We start from the raw sequence: 21,448 nt of genomic DNA, 5'->3' as shown, positions 1-21,448 counted from the left end.
ATGAAAACTTTTCAGAAAAATATATTATAAACATTCTTATCAGTTGATAATCCTAGAAAACCCAAATAAATACAATTAATAGCAAAAAAGTTACGCTTAGCATTGCACTACCCTCTGGAACCATATGGCACTACTAGCCATTGACAGGTTAGTGTGAAACTAATTCACCGAGTATGTAAAATATATTTGTAAAGGTAATGTAAATTAAAAGTGTGAATAGAGGTAGTCCTACTATCTTTTTTCTATTACATAGTCCGCCAGAGATATGGTATTTTACCAGCTGGTTCTTTTATTTCATGGAAACTTTTCAGAGCCTTAAAACCATTTTTTAAGTTTACCATTGATATTTGACTATGGTATGTAGTCCTAAGATGCATGAATTGGGCATGTAATTAATCATTAAAGCTGTTTATGGTAAATGTGGCCTTTGTTTGGTGATAGTTAATGTACCATGCATATATTTTTCATGGATATCTTCCAGATTAGTGGTCCATTGCAGCTTTTATAAGTTGGATCCTCTTAGCACTTTATTTTCATCATAACCCAATGTGATTTTGGTCCAATGTCTGGAACTTGGTTATTAATATAGTGCCAGTACTCGCATCAGTTGCCACCTGAAAAATTCCCGTACTGGCACTCACATGTATCGTTTGCTTTCCTGACCACTGTGCAAGCCCTGATGGTTTCCATCCTCATTAACGTTTTAAGTGACATGGATAATGTGAGGGGCTATGCATTGCCTGATAAAGTCAAATGTCCACCTGATTCCATCTTGGGGATTTTTCTCATTGCTTTCATTTGTGAATTTCACCACCAATCATTTGGCTGGTTTGAAATAAACACAAGTGTGTATTTAGCCTAGAAAATTTGATCCCTTAGAAGATCCATTAGACTTAGTGCATCTATCATGCCTGTTGTTATGAGTGTGATACATTTTGGTTAATTTTTCTACTCTATATCTATAGAGCACCTAGAATATGAATGGATAATAGAAAACTCATGATACTTGTTCATTCCATAGTAACAAATTGTCTTTTCTTTCTTCCACTATTGTAGATGAGGTTGAAGAAGCTCTCCCTCAGAAAGTTAGCGTGAAATTTCAGAGGCACGAAAGCGAACGCACAAAGAAATTGAGAGCCATGACTTACAGTCATTATATGAAGAAAAGAGCTGAAGAGAGGTGGAATGAAACACATTATTGTCAGGCTGATTCACCGGAATCTGAGGTAATTTGAGGGAGAAGTAAACAAAAATGGCCTGTACACACTTATCCTCGTGGCTCCATATGGCCAAAAATTTGGGACTGTCCACTTTGCGAGAAAGCTTGTTTAAAATTTTCATTGTTGTTTTACGTTGCAGTTAGAACGATCCAAAATACTCTGTAGTCATCCTCGACTAACGGTGCCGGGAATGAACCTCGACCAAAGCCAATATTTGAGGAACTTGGTGCCATACAAACCTGCGAAGAATATAACTCATCCTGGGTCTTCAGCTATGGTATCTATAGCTAGTTTGAAGTCATTGACTTGGCTGGAGAAAATAAAAATCGTTCTGCTGACTGGTAAGTTCATTTCTTGTGTTGCATCATCAAATTTGAGCCCAGTATCTTTTGTTTATTTCCATGGTAGTATAATAGATACATTTGTAAATTATCAGGTATGTTGTATCTGATACATGATCTGGTATTATTTTGATGCACTTGAACCAGAGCATTAACATCATGTGGAATAATGAATGTCATTGTTGATACCATTTCAAAAGTTGAGAATTACGGAAGTTGAGAATCTCACCAAAATATTTCAAGGATTTTTCTCAGCTATTCCTTGCAGAATAGGGCCACAGTCATCATATCAAGGTAGTTCACATACCTCTGCATTTTGTGAGCAGTGAATTCAATGCCTCCAATCTAAGATACATCTGACCTCATTAAGTGTATCTTCATTGGTTATAAGATGCCTCATCTAGTTTAGAGATCTGTCTGTTTCAATCCCAAACACACACAATAATTGTTTTTCAGCAGAAATGTATCAAGTACATGTGAAAGGGCTGCATAAGCAGTACAAAGGTACTCACAGAGGGCATGCAAATAGCCTAATTCATGGTACTTACTATTATATAACCTTGCAGTGCACATAATTAGATTCTTTGCTGCAGGGAAAGCTTTGGCAAGGGAAAATATAAAGCTTGTACACAGACAAAGTTAAGCAATTTTATAGACTCAATTACAATCTCTAGACTCATGAGAGGACTGACCTGGTACCTGGAAGATAGGATGGGAAGAGCCAAAAATGGAGATTATGATAAGTTATGAAAGTGATTGTAGAAATGGAAGTTTAGGTATACATTGAAGGACTGTTGGTTGTATATTCCTGGGAAATGCCAATCTAATAGCTGATGTTCAGTATTATATCACAGATCAGTTGAGTGCTACAATTTTTCAGCTCTGTCCAAATTTTTCTATAGTTCGTATTGTCAAGTTTCTTGTATTCTGAGTGTAGTGAATTGGAAGTGGAGGCCAACTACCTTTATAGTGGAGGGGAATACCTAGCAACCTGGAAAGAAATATTATGGGTATGAATGTACTATTTTATGAATTCTTACACTATTCTATAAGTAATATTAATGCAATTAAGTAAAATGGATTTAACTTTAAAAAATTTCTAAGCTCTGGGGGGGGTTTATCTCCCAAACCCCCCCCCTCGCTGCGCCACTGCACAGAAGCTCATGACATTGTCAGCTGAATGAGGCACCATTGGTGAAAGACATACCGTATAAGCGTGTGTAAGAGGCGAACCCCTATTTTGAGCATCGGAGCTATGAAGAAAAAAATTTTGCGGCATTTTTTTAAATACTGTCGCGCGGTGTTGCAGACCTATGCCTGGAATTTCGACAGTTATAGAACTTTCCTCTTTCAATATTAATTAAAAGAAGAAATTTTGATAACTGCGGCGGTAATAGCGGCATAAGAGGGAGTAGAAAGAGTTCCGATCCTCTCTTCGCATACGCCGTTGCTCTACGATGCTTGTCCTATTCACGAAGAATTTTGTTTAAATGCTCTCGCAGGAGTATTGCAATAGAATTGCAGCCGTGGAAAATTTTAAGGCAAAACACGACAGGCACATAGCATGAACCTTCCCAAGAGCTTGGACAACAATCTCAGCACCGTGGGATAATAACCACGTCGTAGATTTAATGGAACCACACTCGGCCCTCCATCAGCCAATGCGTCTGCCATTTTTTTTCCTTTCCGAGACCCCACAGGAAAATAGGAAAACATCAAGTTACAGGGGAATAATGGAAACGTGTTTCATCCCTACCCTGTCTCACCAACTGACCTTGATTGATCTCCCATTTTATGGAGGCCAAATGCTAGGTGAGTCATTTACTAAGCCTGAAGATATCTCGATAGCTTTCAATAATTGTATGACACGCACGAGGTTCAAAAAAAAGAATGAGAATTAACGCGACGCATATCTGACAGAATTTGAGTGTTTTAAGCTCTAATTGTTTGACACAAAGATTTATAGTTACAACAAGGCTACTAATATTCAAAATAGTCCAAACAGGACCATTTCGGAAGAAACAAGCATAGCATAAGCGCATTCAAACAAGACGAGACGGACTGGAAACTTAAGGCAACGCAAACTGCGTATATCACTTTGCTGTGCCTTCGCCCCTTCGCTTTGAAGGCAACGACGTCACATGCAAGATCGGATGTGTTCTTCCCGTGCTCCTTCGCTCATATGCCGGGTCTACACTAGTAACTTAAGTGACTACTTAAGTTGGCTCTGTATTTAAGTTGGTAGTGTAGGTGTCATCAGTTTCATTTAAGTACACCTCCACTTAAGTCATCTTAGAACCCAACTTAAATTGCGTAGGCAACTGTTTCCGCACGGTTGAAGCTCTTCATGTGTTGTAAATGGCACATAATACCCATCTCACATCATCCCGTTGATTATGTTCTAAGTTGTGCTGTATTGTATGATGTGGTTATTGAGCATTCTATTTCGTTAGTTAATTTCTAGTGTTGGGGATATTAATTCGACGAATTTATTTTGTAGTGTTTCTCATCTTATTATTGGTCTTATTTCCGTGAAAACTAATTGCTATGCCTGTTGCTCATGGTGAAACTCAATTTATAAAACTTAGAAACGTTTTAAGGAATTTTAAGACTGACAATGAGACGACGGCAGAGGATCCGGTAAAACAGATTATTTTCCATGGTGTCATAATGGAAAATAACGTAAACGAATGCACTCAGTAACTTCCCACACACTTATTGAAACTATTGCATAGGGCTTTAATGTTAGTCCTAGGGATGCCGAGGGAGATAAGATGTGGCGATTTCATTGGACGTGGGAGGAATTAATGGTTGAAATTTAACATCAATGGTTTTAATAAAGCAGTGGAATTTGACTAGCAATAAGTGTTTTTGTTTACGTTATGAATATGTCATTCCACGAAGTCACGCTAAGTAATTCTAAATTCCTGTGGCTCCATCACCTCTCGCCATATAGCGTTCCCTCAGGAACTGAAATTGGTCTTTCCTTTTAACCTTCTGAATCCAAAATGGTTAATTCACGGAGTTTGGAAGTTTATTTCAAATAACAGTCGCTTTGGATCAAAGAATCACTAATTGCTCTCCAAGACCTTCATCTGTCAACATAACTGTTTCCCGCTATAGACAATCACGGTGCTAAAGTCGACTTAAAGCTCAAGTGTAGCTACCGCACCACATTTAAGATTATATTTAAGTGAAGTCACTTAAGTTAAGTGTGTAGTGTAGACAAGGCAATAGCCTCGTAGCTTGAAATACGGAGGGGAGGGATGCACTCCTTCCCCTCCGTATTTCGTTGCTTGCTTCGAAGACGAAGAAGGAGGGTTCGCGCTCCTTCCCCTGGACCTCTCCTTCCGCGCTCTTCACTTATAAGCATTTCTGATTTCTTCCGTCCACAATTTAGTCCAACAATGAACACACTCGTTCGAATTTTTTAAAGCGCAGGTTTTGACACCAATATAATTTTCAGTTGCAATAATCCTCATATTAGTGTCTGAAGATGATTTTTGGAAAATCAGGTCCTCAGCGTAATGGAAATCACTCGGCAAGACAGATATTGACTATTGACCAGGTATGTCATCCAAAAATACGTGTTTCTCTACTTTTGATAACTGATTACTATATGCAGTATAGATGCCGCGGGATGCCCACTCGTGGCAGTAAATTTAGTGCGCCCTCCGGAGCGAAAAACCCCCGGGCGATCTTTTCCATGTTCACCTCCGGGGTACCGACGTGACGGCGCGATGCTTACAAGAAAAGCAAACAGGAGCATTTTAAAAATACGTCACTAAGGGAGAAACTCCCCTGCCTACCACTTGTATTTTACCTAGGATTACAGACGACTGACTCACACTGAAAACCAAGAACACTCAGTTCCCCTTAGACTTGCGACCGGTGAAGGGGAGGGGGGAAGATAAGAAGTTTGTGTAAGAGGTGCACCCTCATTTTCGGCTACAATTTCTGGGAAAAAAGGTGCGCCTCTTACACGCGCTTATACGGTACTTAAAGACATACAAGAAGAATGCGTGAGGTTTGGCAACACTGCTCACTGAGCAGATTCACCATGTTAACTCGATTAAAGTCTCAGAGCGAGTTACTGAAGCCACGCCTGCTGTTTGCTGATCGGTAAAGGGAGAGTCATGTGTTGAGAGACTTTTCCTCCCCCACCCCCACTTGCTTTTGTCACACCAGATAACCCGCAAGGATAAAATGAACTGAGAATCGGGCTTAAGGTGCCGATAACTGAAATACTAGTGCAATTTCCCACGAATTCATTTGACAGAAAACACTGCATTCCACAAATTTAAGCTTGATGCTTTTATATTAGGGTAAATGAAGTCTCTCCTGGACTACCGGAGATGACACCATGAGTTGAAATATGTTGTCTGAAATAAATTAATAAACGAGTGCACCAGTATTTCAATTATCTTTTATTGATAAATTGTTCAATTTATTTGATGACTAATAGTAATATGGGTGTGATTTCTTATCAGTCATTTACACTTCTCATTTTCCTTTCTCAATCCATGTCAATGTCTCAAATAATATCAATGCATGTACTTGTAGAAAATGCCACAGAAAACCTCCTTGTTCAAAAAAAACAAACAATATGAATCATCTTCTCAAATTTAATCACTTAACCTACCTAGTTTAATCACCTAGTGTCATTATGAAATTATTTTAAAATAGTACTAGGTAAGATGAATTCCAAGCTTTGATTATAATGCTAGGTTACAAAACTTTGGTCGGTGAAGTGATTAAATTAGAGGAAAGTTAATTAGTTTTAATTTTGACAAAGATGTAACTGCATTCTACAAATTTAAACTTGATGCTTGAGTATTCAGGGTAAATGATAGTTTTTGTTAAGAAAATATCTGGGGATTTCTTTTCAGCAATATTTTAACAATAGTGTGGAAGGAAGTTTTCAAATTTGGCTTCGACTTAAAAATCTTCAGATGTTTATTATCTACAAGTTTTCATAGCTTGAGTTAATTTTATTTCAGCTAAAATAGTTCCATTCGGAAAAATGACAACACTACTGACAGATGACCCAAAAGAAATCCCTCATCTCCTTCTTGCCCTACAAACGCAAGGAATAATGATTCGAGGGAATTGGACACTGAGGAGTGAACTATTGTACCCTGAATGCACAAGAAGCCGCTACAATGGAGTGCCAGCAAGCATAATGTGTCGTGCTCGAGATTATTTGGTAAGATTATTTTCATTTCATCGTGTTTTGCTGACCTCAACCCAATCCAAAAATTTTTGCACCTTTAAGCTTCGATTCCAAGTGCATGTACGGTGGAGCTTGTGTATAATAAGGTTTGAGGGGCTGGAGGTTTACTTCATCGTAACCAAATTTTGTTTTTTTTTGTTGGCCTGAACTTGTGAAGTCAAATTGAACTTCAAACCAAGATTACAGCTATTATATGATGGCAATTACAGTAGACTCTCATTATTACATAGTTTCAAAGAAAGGGCATGTTTTGGTGGATCAGGTGTATTTCGGTGCTTTTTATACATTTGACAACGTTGCATGACTAAGTGATGGTGTGAGGTGTGTTTTGGGGACCTCCCCTCCTATTGTGCCATCATCGGACAACTCTCGCTGGCCAGACTGTCTGAGAGGCATCGAGGAGTACGGTTATCCTGCATAATGCAACACCGCATAACAATTGTGCAGTAACTCACGATTGTGACGAACTGATTTAGCTGGGCGTGCAATGCAGCCAGAACTGAAAAAAATTGCTCTCCGCGGCAAGGAAGAACAGGTGAAACACTGAACAGTTTCTAACTTCAAACCGGATTCATTGATACTTTGTTCAGATTATGCCCAGAGTGCGAGTTCCTCTATGCTGCACTGTATAGCAACAGCCAAATCAAAAGGCGCCAAATTCAAAATTTGAAATTTTTGAATGCTGGTATCTCTGAAGGTTCGTAAATCAAATGTGCATAGGAAGAGGACAAGCTGTACATCAAATTTACGAGCTGTAACGAGTCGGTCACCATGATTCCCCAGGAATGAAGCTTATTATATGACATTGCATGTATGGTGAAGAAAGAACCATAATTGATGCTCTTGGTCACAGTACACGAGGAGAACTTAAACGTGGCGTGATTATTAAAACTTAGCATAGTGAATATCCACCTAAATGCCATTGCTTATGCGTGGAACTTCGTATTGTGACGGAACACGACATCACATACGTGGTTTGGAGGGATATAATCACGATCGTCTCGAGCAAAGGAATATTGAAGTCAAAGAAACTATCAATCACTCTTAAACATGCCAGATATATTTTACCCTTCATGAATTGTTACACTCTTCACAAAACAAAACAAAAAGAATAATACCCAGATGAGAATGATATGATTGAAATTATCACACTTCACAACAAAAAAGAAAATGACGATGATGAAAACGTGATGCTTTCCCCCCTCCAAAATAGTACAAGTTACAAAAAAAATACCAACACACCGGCCACCACACACCTGAATCACTCACACTCACGCATACACACATCGCAGGACGCTATGCCCGACTCCGTGACTATCCCCTGCTCGAGTTGTCACAGTATTAAAGTTCATTTTGTAACGACCGGGACTGAGATTCGTAATTTCGTAAAAACAAAAAATTTGTATTAACGTTTTTTGTCCTATTGCTTGGATATGCCTTTTCGTCAGAACCAACGATTTGCTTCGTAATAATGAGAACTTTGTAATAACGTTGTGTATGTTAACAAGAGTCTACTTTATTTGGTAACCTCTTACATGAAAGTAAAGAATGTTGGAAGGCCTATAGAAAAAGAGCTGCAGTGCAACCTCGATAAAATGAGACCCCACAGTGCTCAAATGAACACTCACTATAGCAAAGTATAGCTTTACTGGAGGTGGAGTAATAATTGCCAATAACCCTATTGACAACACTTGTATAGGAACAGGATTGGTGTGGCAGCAGAGACTTTTCCATCTAATAAACTCAGTCATAAATTTAGACGAAAGGCAATGATTTTTGGCATCTCTAAATTTCCTTACCTTAATAACAAACTAGCCATTCAATTTACAAGTGCCGTACTGAATAAAAATCATGCAAAGCATTGCTTTGTCAATCATTATCCCAATGGACAACCGGCAAAGCCACTTGTCATTGTAATAGGTACATTTACATCATCATTCTATTATTTTGGTATTTTCCGCTGATAATTCAAAAAATTGCCGATAAAACTGCATCCCTTTTATTTAATGCCTCAACTGCTTTTATTGGTGTATGTTTATTGTTCCTATATGTTTCATTGAAGCTATGCCAAATAACATGTCGCATTTGTTTCTGCTGACGAAAACAGTGGAAAGTGGTAGAACGATCCTGCCATGGAAGACTTTTGCTATCACCAATGTAAAATCTTCATTATCTATTGTAAAAAGGCCTCTAAGCATGCATAATGACGTAATTAAAGTTCCTTTGTTTTTCAAAAATAAAAGTTCCATTTTGGGTATTATACCCGCGACGCCAGTGAAATAATACACTGACTGTATCCTCAGCACTGCAATTAAAATGATTTGGATTAAAAATTTTAATATAAGAAAAGATATTAACTTGATATTATTTAATAAAAAATATAACGCAGATATCCTGCTGATGTCACTTAAGTAAAACAAAAGCAAGTGCAAGAAACTTGACTGATACAACTTAGCATGGGCAATATGTGCAACAAAGAAATGAAAAAGCATGCGCATGTGATAGACCCTAAGGCCAACAAAACTTGCAAGTGTGAATTTATTGTTTTATCATTCTCAACGATGACTGTGTAACATGAAAAGGAATGTAGAATTTTTTTAAATTAAATAAACTAAAAGGGCAGCATCAGCTTTAAATATATATCATAGCTAGCAGCGCAGTACCTGCCTCTAGAAGCATCATTGCAAGAAATAGAAGCATCTATTCCAGCACAGGTTTCAAGAGCCCTTTACCCCTCAATACATCATCTACATTTACATTTTTGCTCTCCTTGGTGTCTATTTCACTTAAACTTTGCCAAGCATTTCTTCTAGAGATGTGCGAATAGTATCTGCGAATACTTGAATACCTCGATTACTAGAGAGTATTCGATATTCGAGATCTCCAATAATAATGCTATAGGTATGCTCTCGAATAATTTGAATTTTGCACCATACACTGTCGCACGCCGATCATTGGTAATTGACTCAGAAAAATGTAGAGAACTCTAGTCGCATGCAGCGGCGTATTAGGCAAGTTGACGAGCTACATCAAATTTGGGGATTAGAGCGGTGAAAAGAGGTCGACGTGGGGAACCGAATATGATCGGGTGAAAAAATCTGAAAATCCCCGGTTTCCACCACCAGGAGAACCTCAGTGCCGTGGGATAGTAACTAAATAGCACAATTCCCAAAATCTGCTACCCCCTCCATCCATCAGCTCGCGGCCCCTCCTCCGACGCTTTCCTCCTTTCTGAAATCAAACAAAAGGCCCCAGCTCTTGCAGGGTTCCTATTAGGAAGACCATAAATCAAAAGCTACAAAAGAAAATATCAATTACAGGAGAATAATAGAATTGTGTTTCACCCTTCCCTCTTTCTCCCCCACTGACCTTTATCTGCCTGCCTGCTTCAAAGTTCCCCTTTTCTGGAGGTCAACTGCTGCATGAGTCATCTATTAGCCCAAAAGGTGTCTAAAAATGACTTTCGGCAATTGATATTACACCTTTATTGGATTGAAATGTTAGTAATGTGCGCATAATTTAAAAAAGAATAAAACCAAACATGACGTATTTCTGACTTTATTTAAGCATTTTACGCCAGGAAATAAATGTCAAAGTACGACCGAGACTTAGCATTCTGGCAAAACTCGATATCCTTGCAGCTGAGCTTCCCGGAAGTTGATGCAGTATTTTTTTCCAAAAACATATATCAAGTTACAATTTATGAGTTATGCTATAAATCTCTATTGTCACAGTCACAGACGAAGGGATATTTTCTCAGGGTATTTGGTTTCTCCCTGCTAGCAATTCGAATTCATCTGCTAGGCCTTCCAAAGATGGACTGAAAATAATTGAAGAAAATCCGGTGGAGAAGCGAGTGTTTTTGCGAAACGCCTCAGATTATCCGCTAGCTTTTGACAGCAGGAGTGGGGGTAAAGCGAGCTACCTGTTGAAAATAAGAAGTTGGATGAAGCCGAGTATCAGATGGGCATGCCGCTGAAATGTTGTTTGTTAGACAAGAATGTATACACCAGACAGAAATCCTTCGTAGCAGTGTTAATGCCGAGACAGCATGCAATCATTTTTTTGCGAGGTGGTGTGTCCCCTTAGAATAATTGAAAGAGATGTTAGTTGAATCAACTATATGCCCAAATTGTTTCCATAAAATCAAAATATTTCATTAATCAGTTCAATTCTTGTTTCAATTCTTGTAAAGGAAATAAATCACACTTACTCGCCAAAATCTTGGGTTTTCTGCGGCATAGGCAACCTAGTCAGACATTCCCGCATTCATCATTTTTCTGTCCATCACCTTAAAAAACAATAGATGGAGGTACCACTGTATACCTTTTTATTTATACATTCATCAAGTGAAATAGAAGAAGAAGAGTACGTTTAATATGCTTTGCGAAATTCTAGTATTTGAGGTATTCGAATATTCGAGCAATGACTTAATATTCAAATTCGATATTCAAGTTCAAGAAATCTGCTATTTGACCCATCTCTAATTTCTTTATACATTTTCTTCCTTCATAGCATATTGCCCATTCCTCACTATTGCCAAAAGTTGGGGCATGCACTGCATGTCCTGAGGTTCCAAATTTCTGCACTGTGTATCATGACTCTCCATTTTTAGTCCTTCCATGACACTCTCATACAAGGTGCCCATCATAGGCCATCCACCTAGATAATCATTCAGTGGTCCAAGTATTGAATTTTTTAATCTCGGCTATGCTTGCAATCTCAACAGTTACAAGCACGTGTCAGAGGCGCATCTTTTTTCCCAGAAATTGCTGCCAAAAGTGGGGGTGCTTCTCTTACACAAACTTCTTATCTTCCCCCCTCCCCTTCATTGGTCGCAAGTCCAAGGGGAACTGAGTGGCCTTGGTTTTCAGCGTGAGTCAGTCATCTGAAACCCTAGGTCAAAAGCAAGCAGCAGGCAGGGGAGTTTCTCCATTAGTGACGTATTTTTAAAATGCTCCTGTTTGCTCTTCTTACTTATAAGCATTGCACCTTCACGTCGGTACCTCAGAGGTGAACATGGAAAAGATCGCATGGGGTTTTTCGCTCTGGAGGACGTGCTAAATTTACTGCCACGAGTGGGCATCCCACGGCATATATACTGCAAATAGTAATCGCATATTAAACATAGAGAAACGCGTAGTTTTGAAGGACTATACCTGGTTAATAGTCAACATCTGTCATGCCGAGTAATTTCCATTAAGCTAAGGACCTAATTTTTCAAAATCATCTTCAGACGCTATTATGAGGATTATTGCAACTGAAAATTATAATGGTGTCAAAACATGCAGTTTTAAAAATTCAAATGAGTGTGTACATTGTTGGACTAAATGGTGGATAAGAGAAATTGAAAATGCTTATAAGTGAAGAGTGCTGAAGGAAAGGTCGAGGGGAAGGAGCATGCTCCCTCCATCTTGCCAGCAACGATGCTATGAGCAAAGGAACAAGGGAAGAACACGTCCGATCTTGCATGTGACGTCGATGCCTTCAAAGTGAAGGGGGAAGGCACAGCAATGTGGTATACTCAGTTTGCATTGCCTGAAGTTTCCAGTCCATCTCGTTTTGTTTGAATATGCTCATGCTACGCTTGTTTCTTCCGAAATGGTCCTGTTTGGAGTATGTTGAATATTAGTAGCCTTGTTGTGACTATAAATCTTTGGGTCAATAAATTAGAGCTCAAAAAACTCAAATGTTGTCAGATATGTGTCATGTTAGGTCTCATTCTTTTTTGAACCTTGTGCATGTCATACAATCATAAAATTGCTGAAAGCTATCAAGATATCTTTGAGCTCAGTTGATGACTCACCTAGCTTTTGGCCTCCATAAACTGGGAGGATAGGGTAGTTTCCTTCATTAAAGAAAACGAAAGGCATTGATTGCGATTCGTTACCCACCATTAGTGTATTCATAATATATAAATTATTTGGTTTAAGAAATCCCACTATAGACGAATGTTAATGATCAATTTTAACTTCATTTGAAAAAGGCCAGATAGGTGCCCATGCGATGCGACTCCGCATGACGTCACAGGGACCTAGATTCAATACCATTAGTCAGGAGTTTCAAAATACAGTAAAACCTCTTTACATCGTAATGGAGGGGACCAAAATTTGGGCAATTTGATGTATGGAGGTTCACTATAGAGAGGTTTTAGTGGAAGGCACCATTTTTTCATATCCTTGGGAAATGAAAGGTGCTACTGTCTTTTTAATCATTAAATAACTATATTTAAACATATATGCATGCATAAGTGAACATATATTTACAGTTATACATTAGGAAAAGGATTACACAAAGGTAAAGTAACTAGTTAAAGAGGCCTTTTTAGAAAATAAATTAGTTATTGGTTTTGCTTAAAATTTTTTTCAAACTCTTTCGAAATAATGTTTTCAATTACATGAGCACTTTTTAATGTCATTTTCACTATAAATAAATCACTAGCTGTTTTCGTTAATGCCTTTTGACCTAAGAAATTATTCAATTTACTAATAGTGTTCGGAGGAAAGTACAATAGTTTTATATTTCTCAACATAATTTCTTCATCCTCGTATTTCACTGCCTGAGTGTTTTAATTGTGCAGCCTAGATAGACAGTTTCTTATGTTTTTCCTTGGTTGTTTAAAATAGATGTCAGGGTGAATGATGGCTTTCCAAAGGTCACTGCTACATATTCCTTCTGCCAGCCCTCATTGATAGCTAGAGAAAAGCTAATTATGTGGTAATGTCAAGTAGTCGCCTTCTTTTATTTCTCGAATCCATCATCAGCCTATGATTAATTAAGTAATTTTTATATTTTATGGGCAATAATTGAAAACACTCCTGATAATATCTTTTAGAGAACTGATTTATCATTCTTATAACATGTGACTTGTTAAAAATTATAAAAATATAAATAAACATGTGACTACTGCAAAAAATAGACAAGAAATTGAGCACAATTTTGAAAATTTCATTGAATTCTCTCTCTTTAAAATATAATGCAAGTAGTTTTCCGAAGAAAAAATCTGTCAGGGGCACACAAAAATGCTAGGTCTGCGAAAGGACGTGATTTCCCGGCGAGAATGCTGGGTGAACTACTTTAGAATGCGGCGGCGACGGTAAGAAATTTCATTGCCCTACCGCATATCAGCTAATTAGCTGTCTCCTTCACCTAACATTGTTGCGCATGGATTGATGTTCGTCAGTATTGCTAGAAATTGACATCCCGGACTCCTGATGGAAGAGTCAGATTTTGCAGCATAAATACGCAGGCAAGACATATGTCGCTAAGCGCAATAAATTATAAACTACAATCGTTCACGAAAGCATCGAAAAAATTACCAAGGCGGTAGTAAGAAAGTGCTACACTGGGAAATGTGGGAATGAAATAATTGCAAAATTGTATTTGATTTATTTCGAGTCGCAGTATATTCATGAAATATTTTCATTTTAGAAGCAGAAGTAGCAATGCGGTCGAGTAATTCTGTCTCCATGGATGGGAGTGAAGTTGGTTGAAATATTTTCGCCAGCAAGTGATTATAAGCTGCACTGGTCGCCTCTTTTATTAACTGAACATTGTATGTAGGCACTTACAAGAAAATAAAGCCATAAGTAAATGAAAGCGATTGCTATCGCAAGATTTTGACCATGATTTGAGAGAAAACAATGTCTTCTGTCATCATCATCATTAACTACCACTTAATATGATTAGGAGAGTTGGATGCCTTTTTCTTATTTACTGTTATGTATGCTCTCATATGGAACAAAATGGCCCAAACTAATGGTTAACGTGAAAATTATTAAAGGTGTATAAGAAAAAAATAAGCGTGAAACATTTATCGCTGATAATGTCATTCCATGTTCGTTATCGCGGCTGCATTGATGGTCTCTAGTTGTCTCGGTACGAAATGCGGAGGTAGTTAGGCCGTCTCGGGGGTGTCTCGTTGCTATGATATATAGAGGTTTTACGATATAAAGAGGTTCACTATAGAGAGGTTTGCCTATAAATTTACATGTAAAACTGACGGGACCAGAGGGTTGGTATGATGTATAGAGGTTTTCGATGTAGAGAGGTTCACTACATAGAGGTTTTACTGTATTACTAATGCATGTATGAGGCACAGAGCTCAGGGAAACATCTCTTAATAATCACCAATTAAAGTTGACTAAGGTCAGAAAGTTTCCTTCGTTTGCTACGATATTACTAATCCTTATTTAAGCCAAGCTTTACCTGCTAGCAGCCTGCATCGTAGCGGTGCTCAGAGCATCGCACCAAGGTGGCCTCACATGACAGCAGCTGGAACCAGAACTGACGTCACGCAGGTTTTTCCCAGCATTCATAGTTAGGCGTCGTGTCGTGTGCTTGAAAATTTTCACTTTTCATTTAATTGCAAAAAATAGATATCGTCATTTAAAAATCCTAAAGCATGATCTATGTACTCCAGGAGTAATAATCTTTCAATTTAGGCAGTAAAAAAATAATAGGAAACCACCCTATTGAAGCTGGTAGACTGAAAAAGGTCAGTTGCTGAGATGGGGTAGGGATGAAAACGTTTCCATTGTTCCCTTGTAACTTGATATTTTCCTTTGAGGCAAGTGATTTATGGTCTGCAGGGTCTTTGAGAGGAAAAAAAAATGGCAGAGGCATTGGCTGATGGAGAGCCAAGTGTGGTTCTGTGAAATCTACGACGTGGTTATTATCCTACCGCACCTAGATTCCCCCAATTCTTGTTCCCCCATCTCTTGGGAAGGTTGTTACTGTTTGCCTGTTGTGTTTGCCTTAAAATTTTCCACGGTTGCATTTCTATTGCAATACTCCTATGAGAACTTTTAAACAAAATTGTTCGTGAGTAGGACAAGCATCGTAGAGCAACGACGTATGCGAAGAGAGGATCGGAACTCTTTCTACTCCCTCTTATGGGACGTTGCATTCACAAAAGCATTGGTTCAAAATTTTGGTTTCAGAATGAATTTCTTCGACAAATTTGGATCCGGAGTATAAGGTGAAGGGCATTATCCTTGAATACTTGGATGCGAGGTATCCAATCCGACCGTCCCTTGTAATCATCATAAACATTTATTGTTAAAACTTGCTGTAAAGAGTTAGGAGAAAAAAATCACTGAGTGAAACTACTATTTTCCCTCCTCATTATTAGTTATTACAATAGTCATCATTATGCAAACACTTTTAGAATATTTGAATGATTATAGAAGTGGTAGACAATTTTCCACCTAAAGACATTAGTTATTGCAATTATTGAATTTTAAGAAGATATTAGTGTAATATACTAGTGTACTCGTCCTCATCATTAGATTACAAAACGTGCAAGATATTGCCTGTATCGAGCATCTTAAAAGAGGTATTGTGGACAAAGGTTGGCATAGAGTATCAAAATTGTGGTATCCCACATCCTAGTAAAATCTCATGGGAATTTGATATCTTACGTGCATTGCATTTAAAGTTGTGGGCAGTTGTTGTTTTGCTCTTCATCCATTAAATGTACATCAAATTAAACTATCACATGTGTGTAAATTGTATGGAATGGGCTGTATGCCTTTTTCTTCTTGTCAGGAGCTCATTCATTTCTCTCCACATCAATCAACCACCTAATTAAAAGAAACCATTTGTTCATTTCTTGTATTGCCCTACTGATTCAAAATGTTTAATATTTATTTCAGCTAACTATGTTTTACCAACAAAAATATGTCAGTCAAATTAAGTTTATAGACTTTGTGAAAATTCCTCGAGAGGAGGCCAAAGAAATGCTAACCGATATAGCCATGTACTACACGAGCAAAGGATGGGACTTGATCTTTCCGGATGATGATGACTTTATGGAGAGGTGAGTGCCTTCATCTTATTTCAGTACCATTTTACATTATGCTAGAATCTATGGAAAAAAACACTAATATTGATGGAACGTAGTTTTATGAGGATCGGGTTGGTAATATGGCTACAGTTGCCCTTATTTTATTAACAAATTTGAATTAATTGGATGACAATAGAAATGGTGCACTATTTCCCATCTGAATACATTTGTTATTAATATTATTCAATTTTTGGAATTAATTATGTTAATTTGTTGAAGGATGTGTTAATTCCATGGAATCTTTGAAATATCTCTGCCACTAAAGGTTTAAAAGGCAGTGGTGGCAGCTGTATTTGAGTTTGTCAGATCTGTGCTTGTATGCTGTGCGTAGAGCTTTGCAAGAAGAGCACTCTTTCCATAGATGGGATATGAAGCTGTGGTCCTCTTGATACCTTTCATTTAGAGTAAGCTGATGCATACAGTGGCGCAGCGAGGGGGGTTTTGGGGGATAAAACCCCCCTCAGAGCTCAGAGAAATTTTTAAGTTTAATCCATTTACCGTATAAGCGTGTGTAAGAGGCGCACACGTGTAAGAGGCGCACCCCTATTTTGAGCTATGAAGAAAAAAAATTTGCGGCATTTTTTTAATACTATCACGCTGTGTTGCATACCTGGAATTTCGACAGTTATCGAACTTTTCTCTTTCAATATTAATTAGTGGTAATAGCGGCATAAGAGGGAGTAGAAAGAGTTCCGATCCTCTCTTAGCATACGCCGTTGCTCTACGATGCTTGTCCTATTCACGAACAATTTTGTTTAAATGCTTTCGCAGGAGTATTGCAATAGAATTGCAGCCGTGGAAAAATTTAGGGCAAAACACGACAAGCACATAGCATGAACCTTCCCAAGAGCTTGGCCAACAATCGGGGCAATCTCAGCGACGTAGGATAATAACCACGTCGTAGATTTAACGGAACCACACTCGGCCCTCCATCAGCCAATGCCTCTGCCGTTTTTTTCCTTTCCGAGACCCCACAGGAAAATAGGAAAACATCAAGTTACAGGGGAACAATGGAAACGTGTTTCATCCCTACCCCGTCTCACCAACTGACCTTGATCGATCTCCCAGTTTCTGGAGGCCAAATGCTTGGTGAGTCATCTACTGAGCCCGAAGATATCTCGGTAGCTTTCAATAATTGTATGACACGCACGGCGTTCAAAAAAAGAAAGATCTAACGCGACGCATATCTGACAGAATTTAAGTTTTTTAAGCTCTAATTGTTTGACACAAAGATTTATGGTTAAAACAAGGCCACTAATATTCAAAATAGTCCAAACAGGACCATTTCGGAAGAAACAAGTGTAGCATAAGCGCATTCAAACAAGACGAGACGGACTGGAAACTTTAGGCAATGCAAACTGCGTATATCAAATTGCTGCGCCTTCGCCCCTTCGCTTTGAAGGCAACGACGTCACATGCGAGATCGGACATGTTCTTCCCGTGCTCCTTCGCTCATAGCCTCGTAGCTTGAAATACGGAGGGGAGGGAGCGCGCTCCTTCCCCTGGACCTCTCCTTCCGCGCTCTTCACTTATAAGTATTTCTGATTTCTTCCATCCACAATTTAGTCCAACAATGAACACACTCGTTCAAATTTTTTAAAGCGCAGGTTTTGACACCAGTATAATTTTCAGTTGCAATAATCCTCATATTAGCGTCTGAAGATGATTTTTGGAAAATCAGGTCCTAAGCGTAATGGAAATTACTCGGCAAGACAGATATTGACTATTAACTAGGTATGTCCTTCAAAAATACGCGTTTCTCTACTTTTGATAACCGATTACTATATGCAGTATAAATGCCGCGCGAGATGCCCACTCTTGGCAGTAAATTTAGCGCGCCCTCCGGAGCGAAAAACATTTCGCGATCTTCCATGTTCACCTCTGGGGTACCGACGTAACGGCACGATGCTTACAAGAAAAGCAAACAGGAGCATTTTGAAAATACGTCACTAAGGGAGAAACTCCCCTGCCTGCCGCTTGTTTTTGACCGAGGATTACAGATGACTGACTCACACTGAAAACCAAGGCCACTCAGTTCCCCTTAGACTTGCGACCGGTGAAGGGAAGGGGGGGGGGAAGATAAGAAGTTTGTGTAAGAGGCGCACCCTCATTTTTGGCTGCAATTTCTAGGAAAAAAGGTGCGCCTCTTACACGCGCTTATACGGTAACTTATTTGGATCAGTATTACTTATAGAATAGTGTTAAGATTGATCAAATTTCCCTCAGGAAGCCGTAAAACTCGCCATTTTGAACCATTAATCTTAAAAATTTTCTGGAGGAGGGCCCCCGCAACTCCCACTTACCCTGGTGGGTATGCAATATTTGGCCGGCCTCGGTGGTGGTGAGGTAAAGTCCTCGCCTGCCAATCCGTTGGTCGTGGGTTCGAATCCCGCCTGGGTAGGTGATCCCTATCCAGGGCATGGATGTTTGTGTTGTACTTAGTTAATATTGGAAATCCTCGTTGTAAAAGGCCGTCATGTGCTGTTTACGGGGGATATAGTAAATAAATAAATAAATACCTCCACACCCGTAAGTATTAGTTGCGCCTAAAACCCCCCCCTTGCCTTAATTCCTGGCTGAGCCCCTGGATGCATATGCTGGGTTTCATTCTTCTTATTCAGGGACATAAATATGAACTAGTGTACCTTTGCTGAGTCACCTGCAAAGTGAACAAATTTTACTTTGGAAAAATCATTTGCCTTGACAAGGATTCAAATTCAGATCTCCAGAAGTCATGCCAGGCATAATGTCACTTAAAATACCATGGTATCTCCTTCATCTGCAGAGTTTTGTTGACTTTTGAGGAGAAGAGGGTTTATGCTGCTTGACATACAATGCCATGATGCAGCATATTTGTGCACATAGTCTTTCATAGTCCATAGGTTTGAGCCAAATACTTGGGTGTTCACCATAGAAAGTATCAATCTAAACAAGTAGGTTTATAATATTTAGGTATATATCAAGGTTGCCAGAGAAGTTTTTTTGCAGGTTTTTTAGGTGAAATGAACTATGGGGTTCACTTGGAGGATATACACCTTAGACTTCTATCTAACAATTTAGGGGGCTTCAACCCGTTGCTCAATTTGTATATGTATATTGTGACGGTCATGGCCGTCCCAACCCTGGCCTTCACCCCCTCGTTCACCATCCTCACCCATTTCCTATCCTCCCCCCCCCTTTTTTACCCAAGTATGCAAGGTGGAGTGGATGTGAGTGAGTCGGTGTGAGTGAAGGTCAGCTATGAAGAATGCCCAAGGTATCCCCCTATTTTCATTTTTTTTGTGTATGCGTGTGCGTCGGAACCCCCTCTTTTCCCTCTGAGATGTATATAAGCCGAATGCACCGCAAGAAAAAAAGAGAATTCTTAATGGTGTTACTGACTGTGCGATATCCAGAAAGTGGTTGCACTAAGAGAAAAGTGAAATTACGAGGCAGAAGACATAAGGCAGCGAGCGGTGTACGATGGGAAACCAAGTCGGACGATCAACCCCGGAATCCAAAGGTGGTCGCCATGGAGGTTCCAGGGGCAGCCAAGCCGCGCAAATTGCCGCCTCCGAGAAAATAGGAGACCGCACAAAGATAGACGAGCCTGCGTCCAGCCCGCACCACGGCACCAAGGAATGGGGTCATCCGGTGGTCATCCAGGTCACGTAAAGTTATATTGCCCTGACCCCAGTGATACCACCCCTGTGTCCGAGTACTCGTCCCCGTATGCAGCAATACGCCACTGTTAAGGCACCTTGTGCAATTCATCAACGCCTCAGTGATTTTTCTCATTATGCTCAGACTTAGTCAGCAACGGAACTTAAATGTGTAATTGGGACAGACTTTATTACTTCCCAGATATAAAAAGTGTAACGAAGTCTAATAATTGAAATAAGTCCGCCTAACGGCATACATTTTGGCTTTTGTTAGATATTTTTTTTTTATTGTTTCATGGTAATTTCAAATGCCCATTGTATAAATCATTTATTATTTCATCCATTCATCACTAACCCAATCATTTTCACTCATCAGGTTTAAAATTTCATGCAAGATGTTTCTTATTTTTGAATATATTTGTGCGAATGCTGAATGAAAAGGTCCTTGCATTTCTTTGGGTATTCCTACGAAATCTATTTATCTACCTTCACCTGCCGCCGAGTCGTCACGCGCCTTACTACAATTTGGATCTCTTCACCACGAAACAAGCTGCGAACGGGAATCCCCCGCATTTATTGTAATGCTAAATTAAATCTTTCGATAAATCGTCCTGACTGGCAACTTAAGGAGGTTTATTATTTATGGGTGGTTTTCGCGGTTTTCATCCGGGCAACCGACGTTGAACCATTACAATATGTATCAGTACATCAGTTAGCACTGTAGTAGGTAAGCTACTCTTTATCTTGTATTTGTTAGACATATGACCCAATATTCATAAAAAGTACGTAACATTGATGGATGGGAGACTTTTCTCATTGATGAAAAAAACAAACCACCTCATGGAGAAAAATTTGTGTGAACATGATATAAGTGGTACCAGAGGGGAAATTCTATTTCAAGCAAATTACAGGTTTCCAATCATTGGTTATTTTATGCTGGACGTGATTACTGGTCTATACAGCAAATGCAGGGACTGGTAATAGGACAAGACTCAGTGGGGTATGCATGAGCCCTTAAAATTGTTGTAAACTGATTGTGTGGTGAATCTATTGTAGAATATCCACCATTAAGTGAGATCCGATATCCTCATATAACTTAAATTGTAGGCTCTTAATGAATTTTGTTTTTGTGGAGCAAAGAGCAAAACCAACTAATCTTTGGACTG

General features: G+C 39.0%; 1 protein-coding gene across 1 annotated transcript in view; it reads left to right on the top strand.

Moving 5' to 3' along the window:
* Window positions 1-21,448, top strand: part of LOC124171307 (DNA-directed RNA polymerase III subunit RPC5-like) — a 30,179-nt gene that overhangs the window by 6,613 nt on the left and 2,118 nt on the right. The window contains exons 5-8 of the mRNA XM_046550456.1: window positions 1,057-1,226; window positions 1,360-1,561; window positions 6,562-6,767; window positions 16,451-16,614. Of these exons, the coding sequence (XP_046406412.1) occupies window positions 1,057-1,226; window positions 1,360-1,561; window positions 6,562-6,767; window positions 16,451-16,614 (742 nt within the window). The remainder of the gene's footprint in view (window positions 1-1,056; window positions 1,227-1,359; window positions 1,562-6,561; window positions 6,768-16,450; window positions 16,615-21,448) is intronic.

This window comes from Ischnura elegans, chromosome X (assembly GCF_921293095.1).
Source record: "Ischnura elegans chromosome X, ioIscEleg1.1, whole genome shotgun sequence".
Lineage (NCBI taxonomy): Eukaryota > Metazoa > Arthropoda > Insecta > Odonata > Coenagrionidae > Ischnura > Ischnura elegans.
Note: the sequence above shows the minus strand (reverse complement) of the source record. Positions and strands in the feature narration are given on the sequence as shown.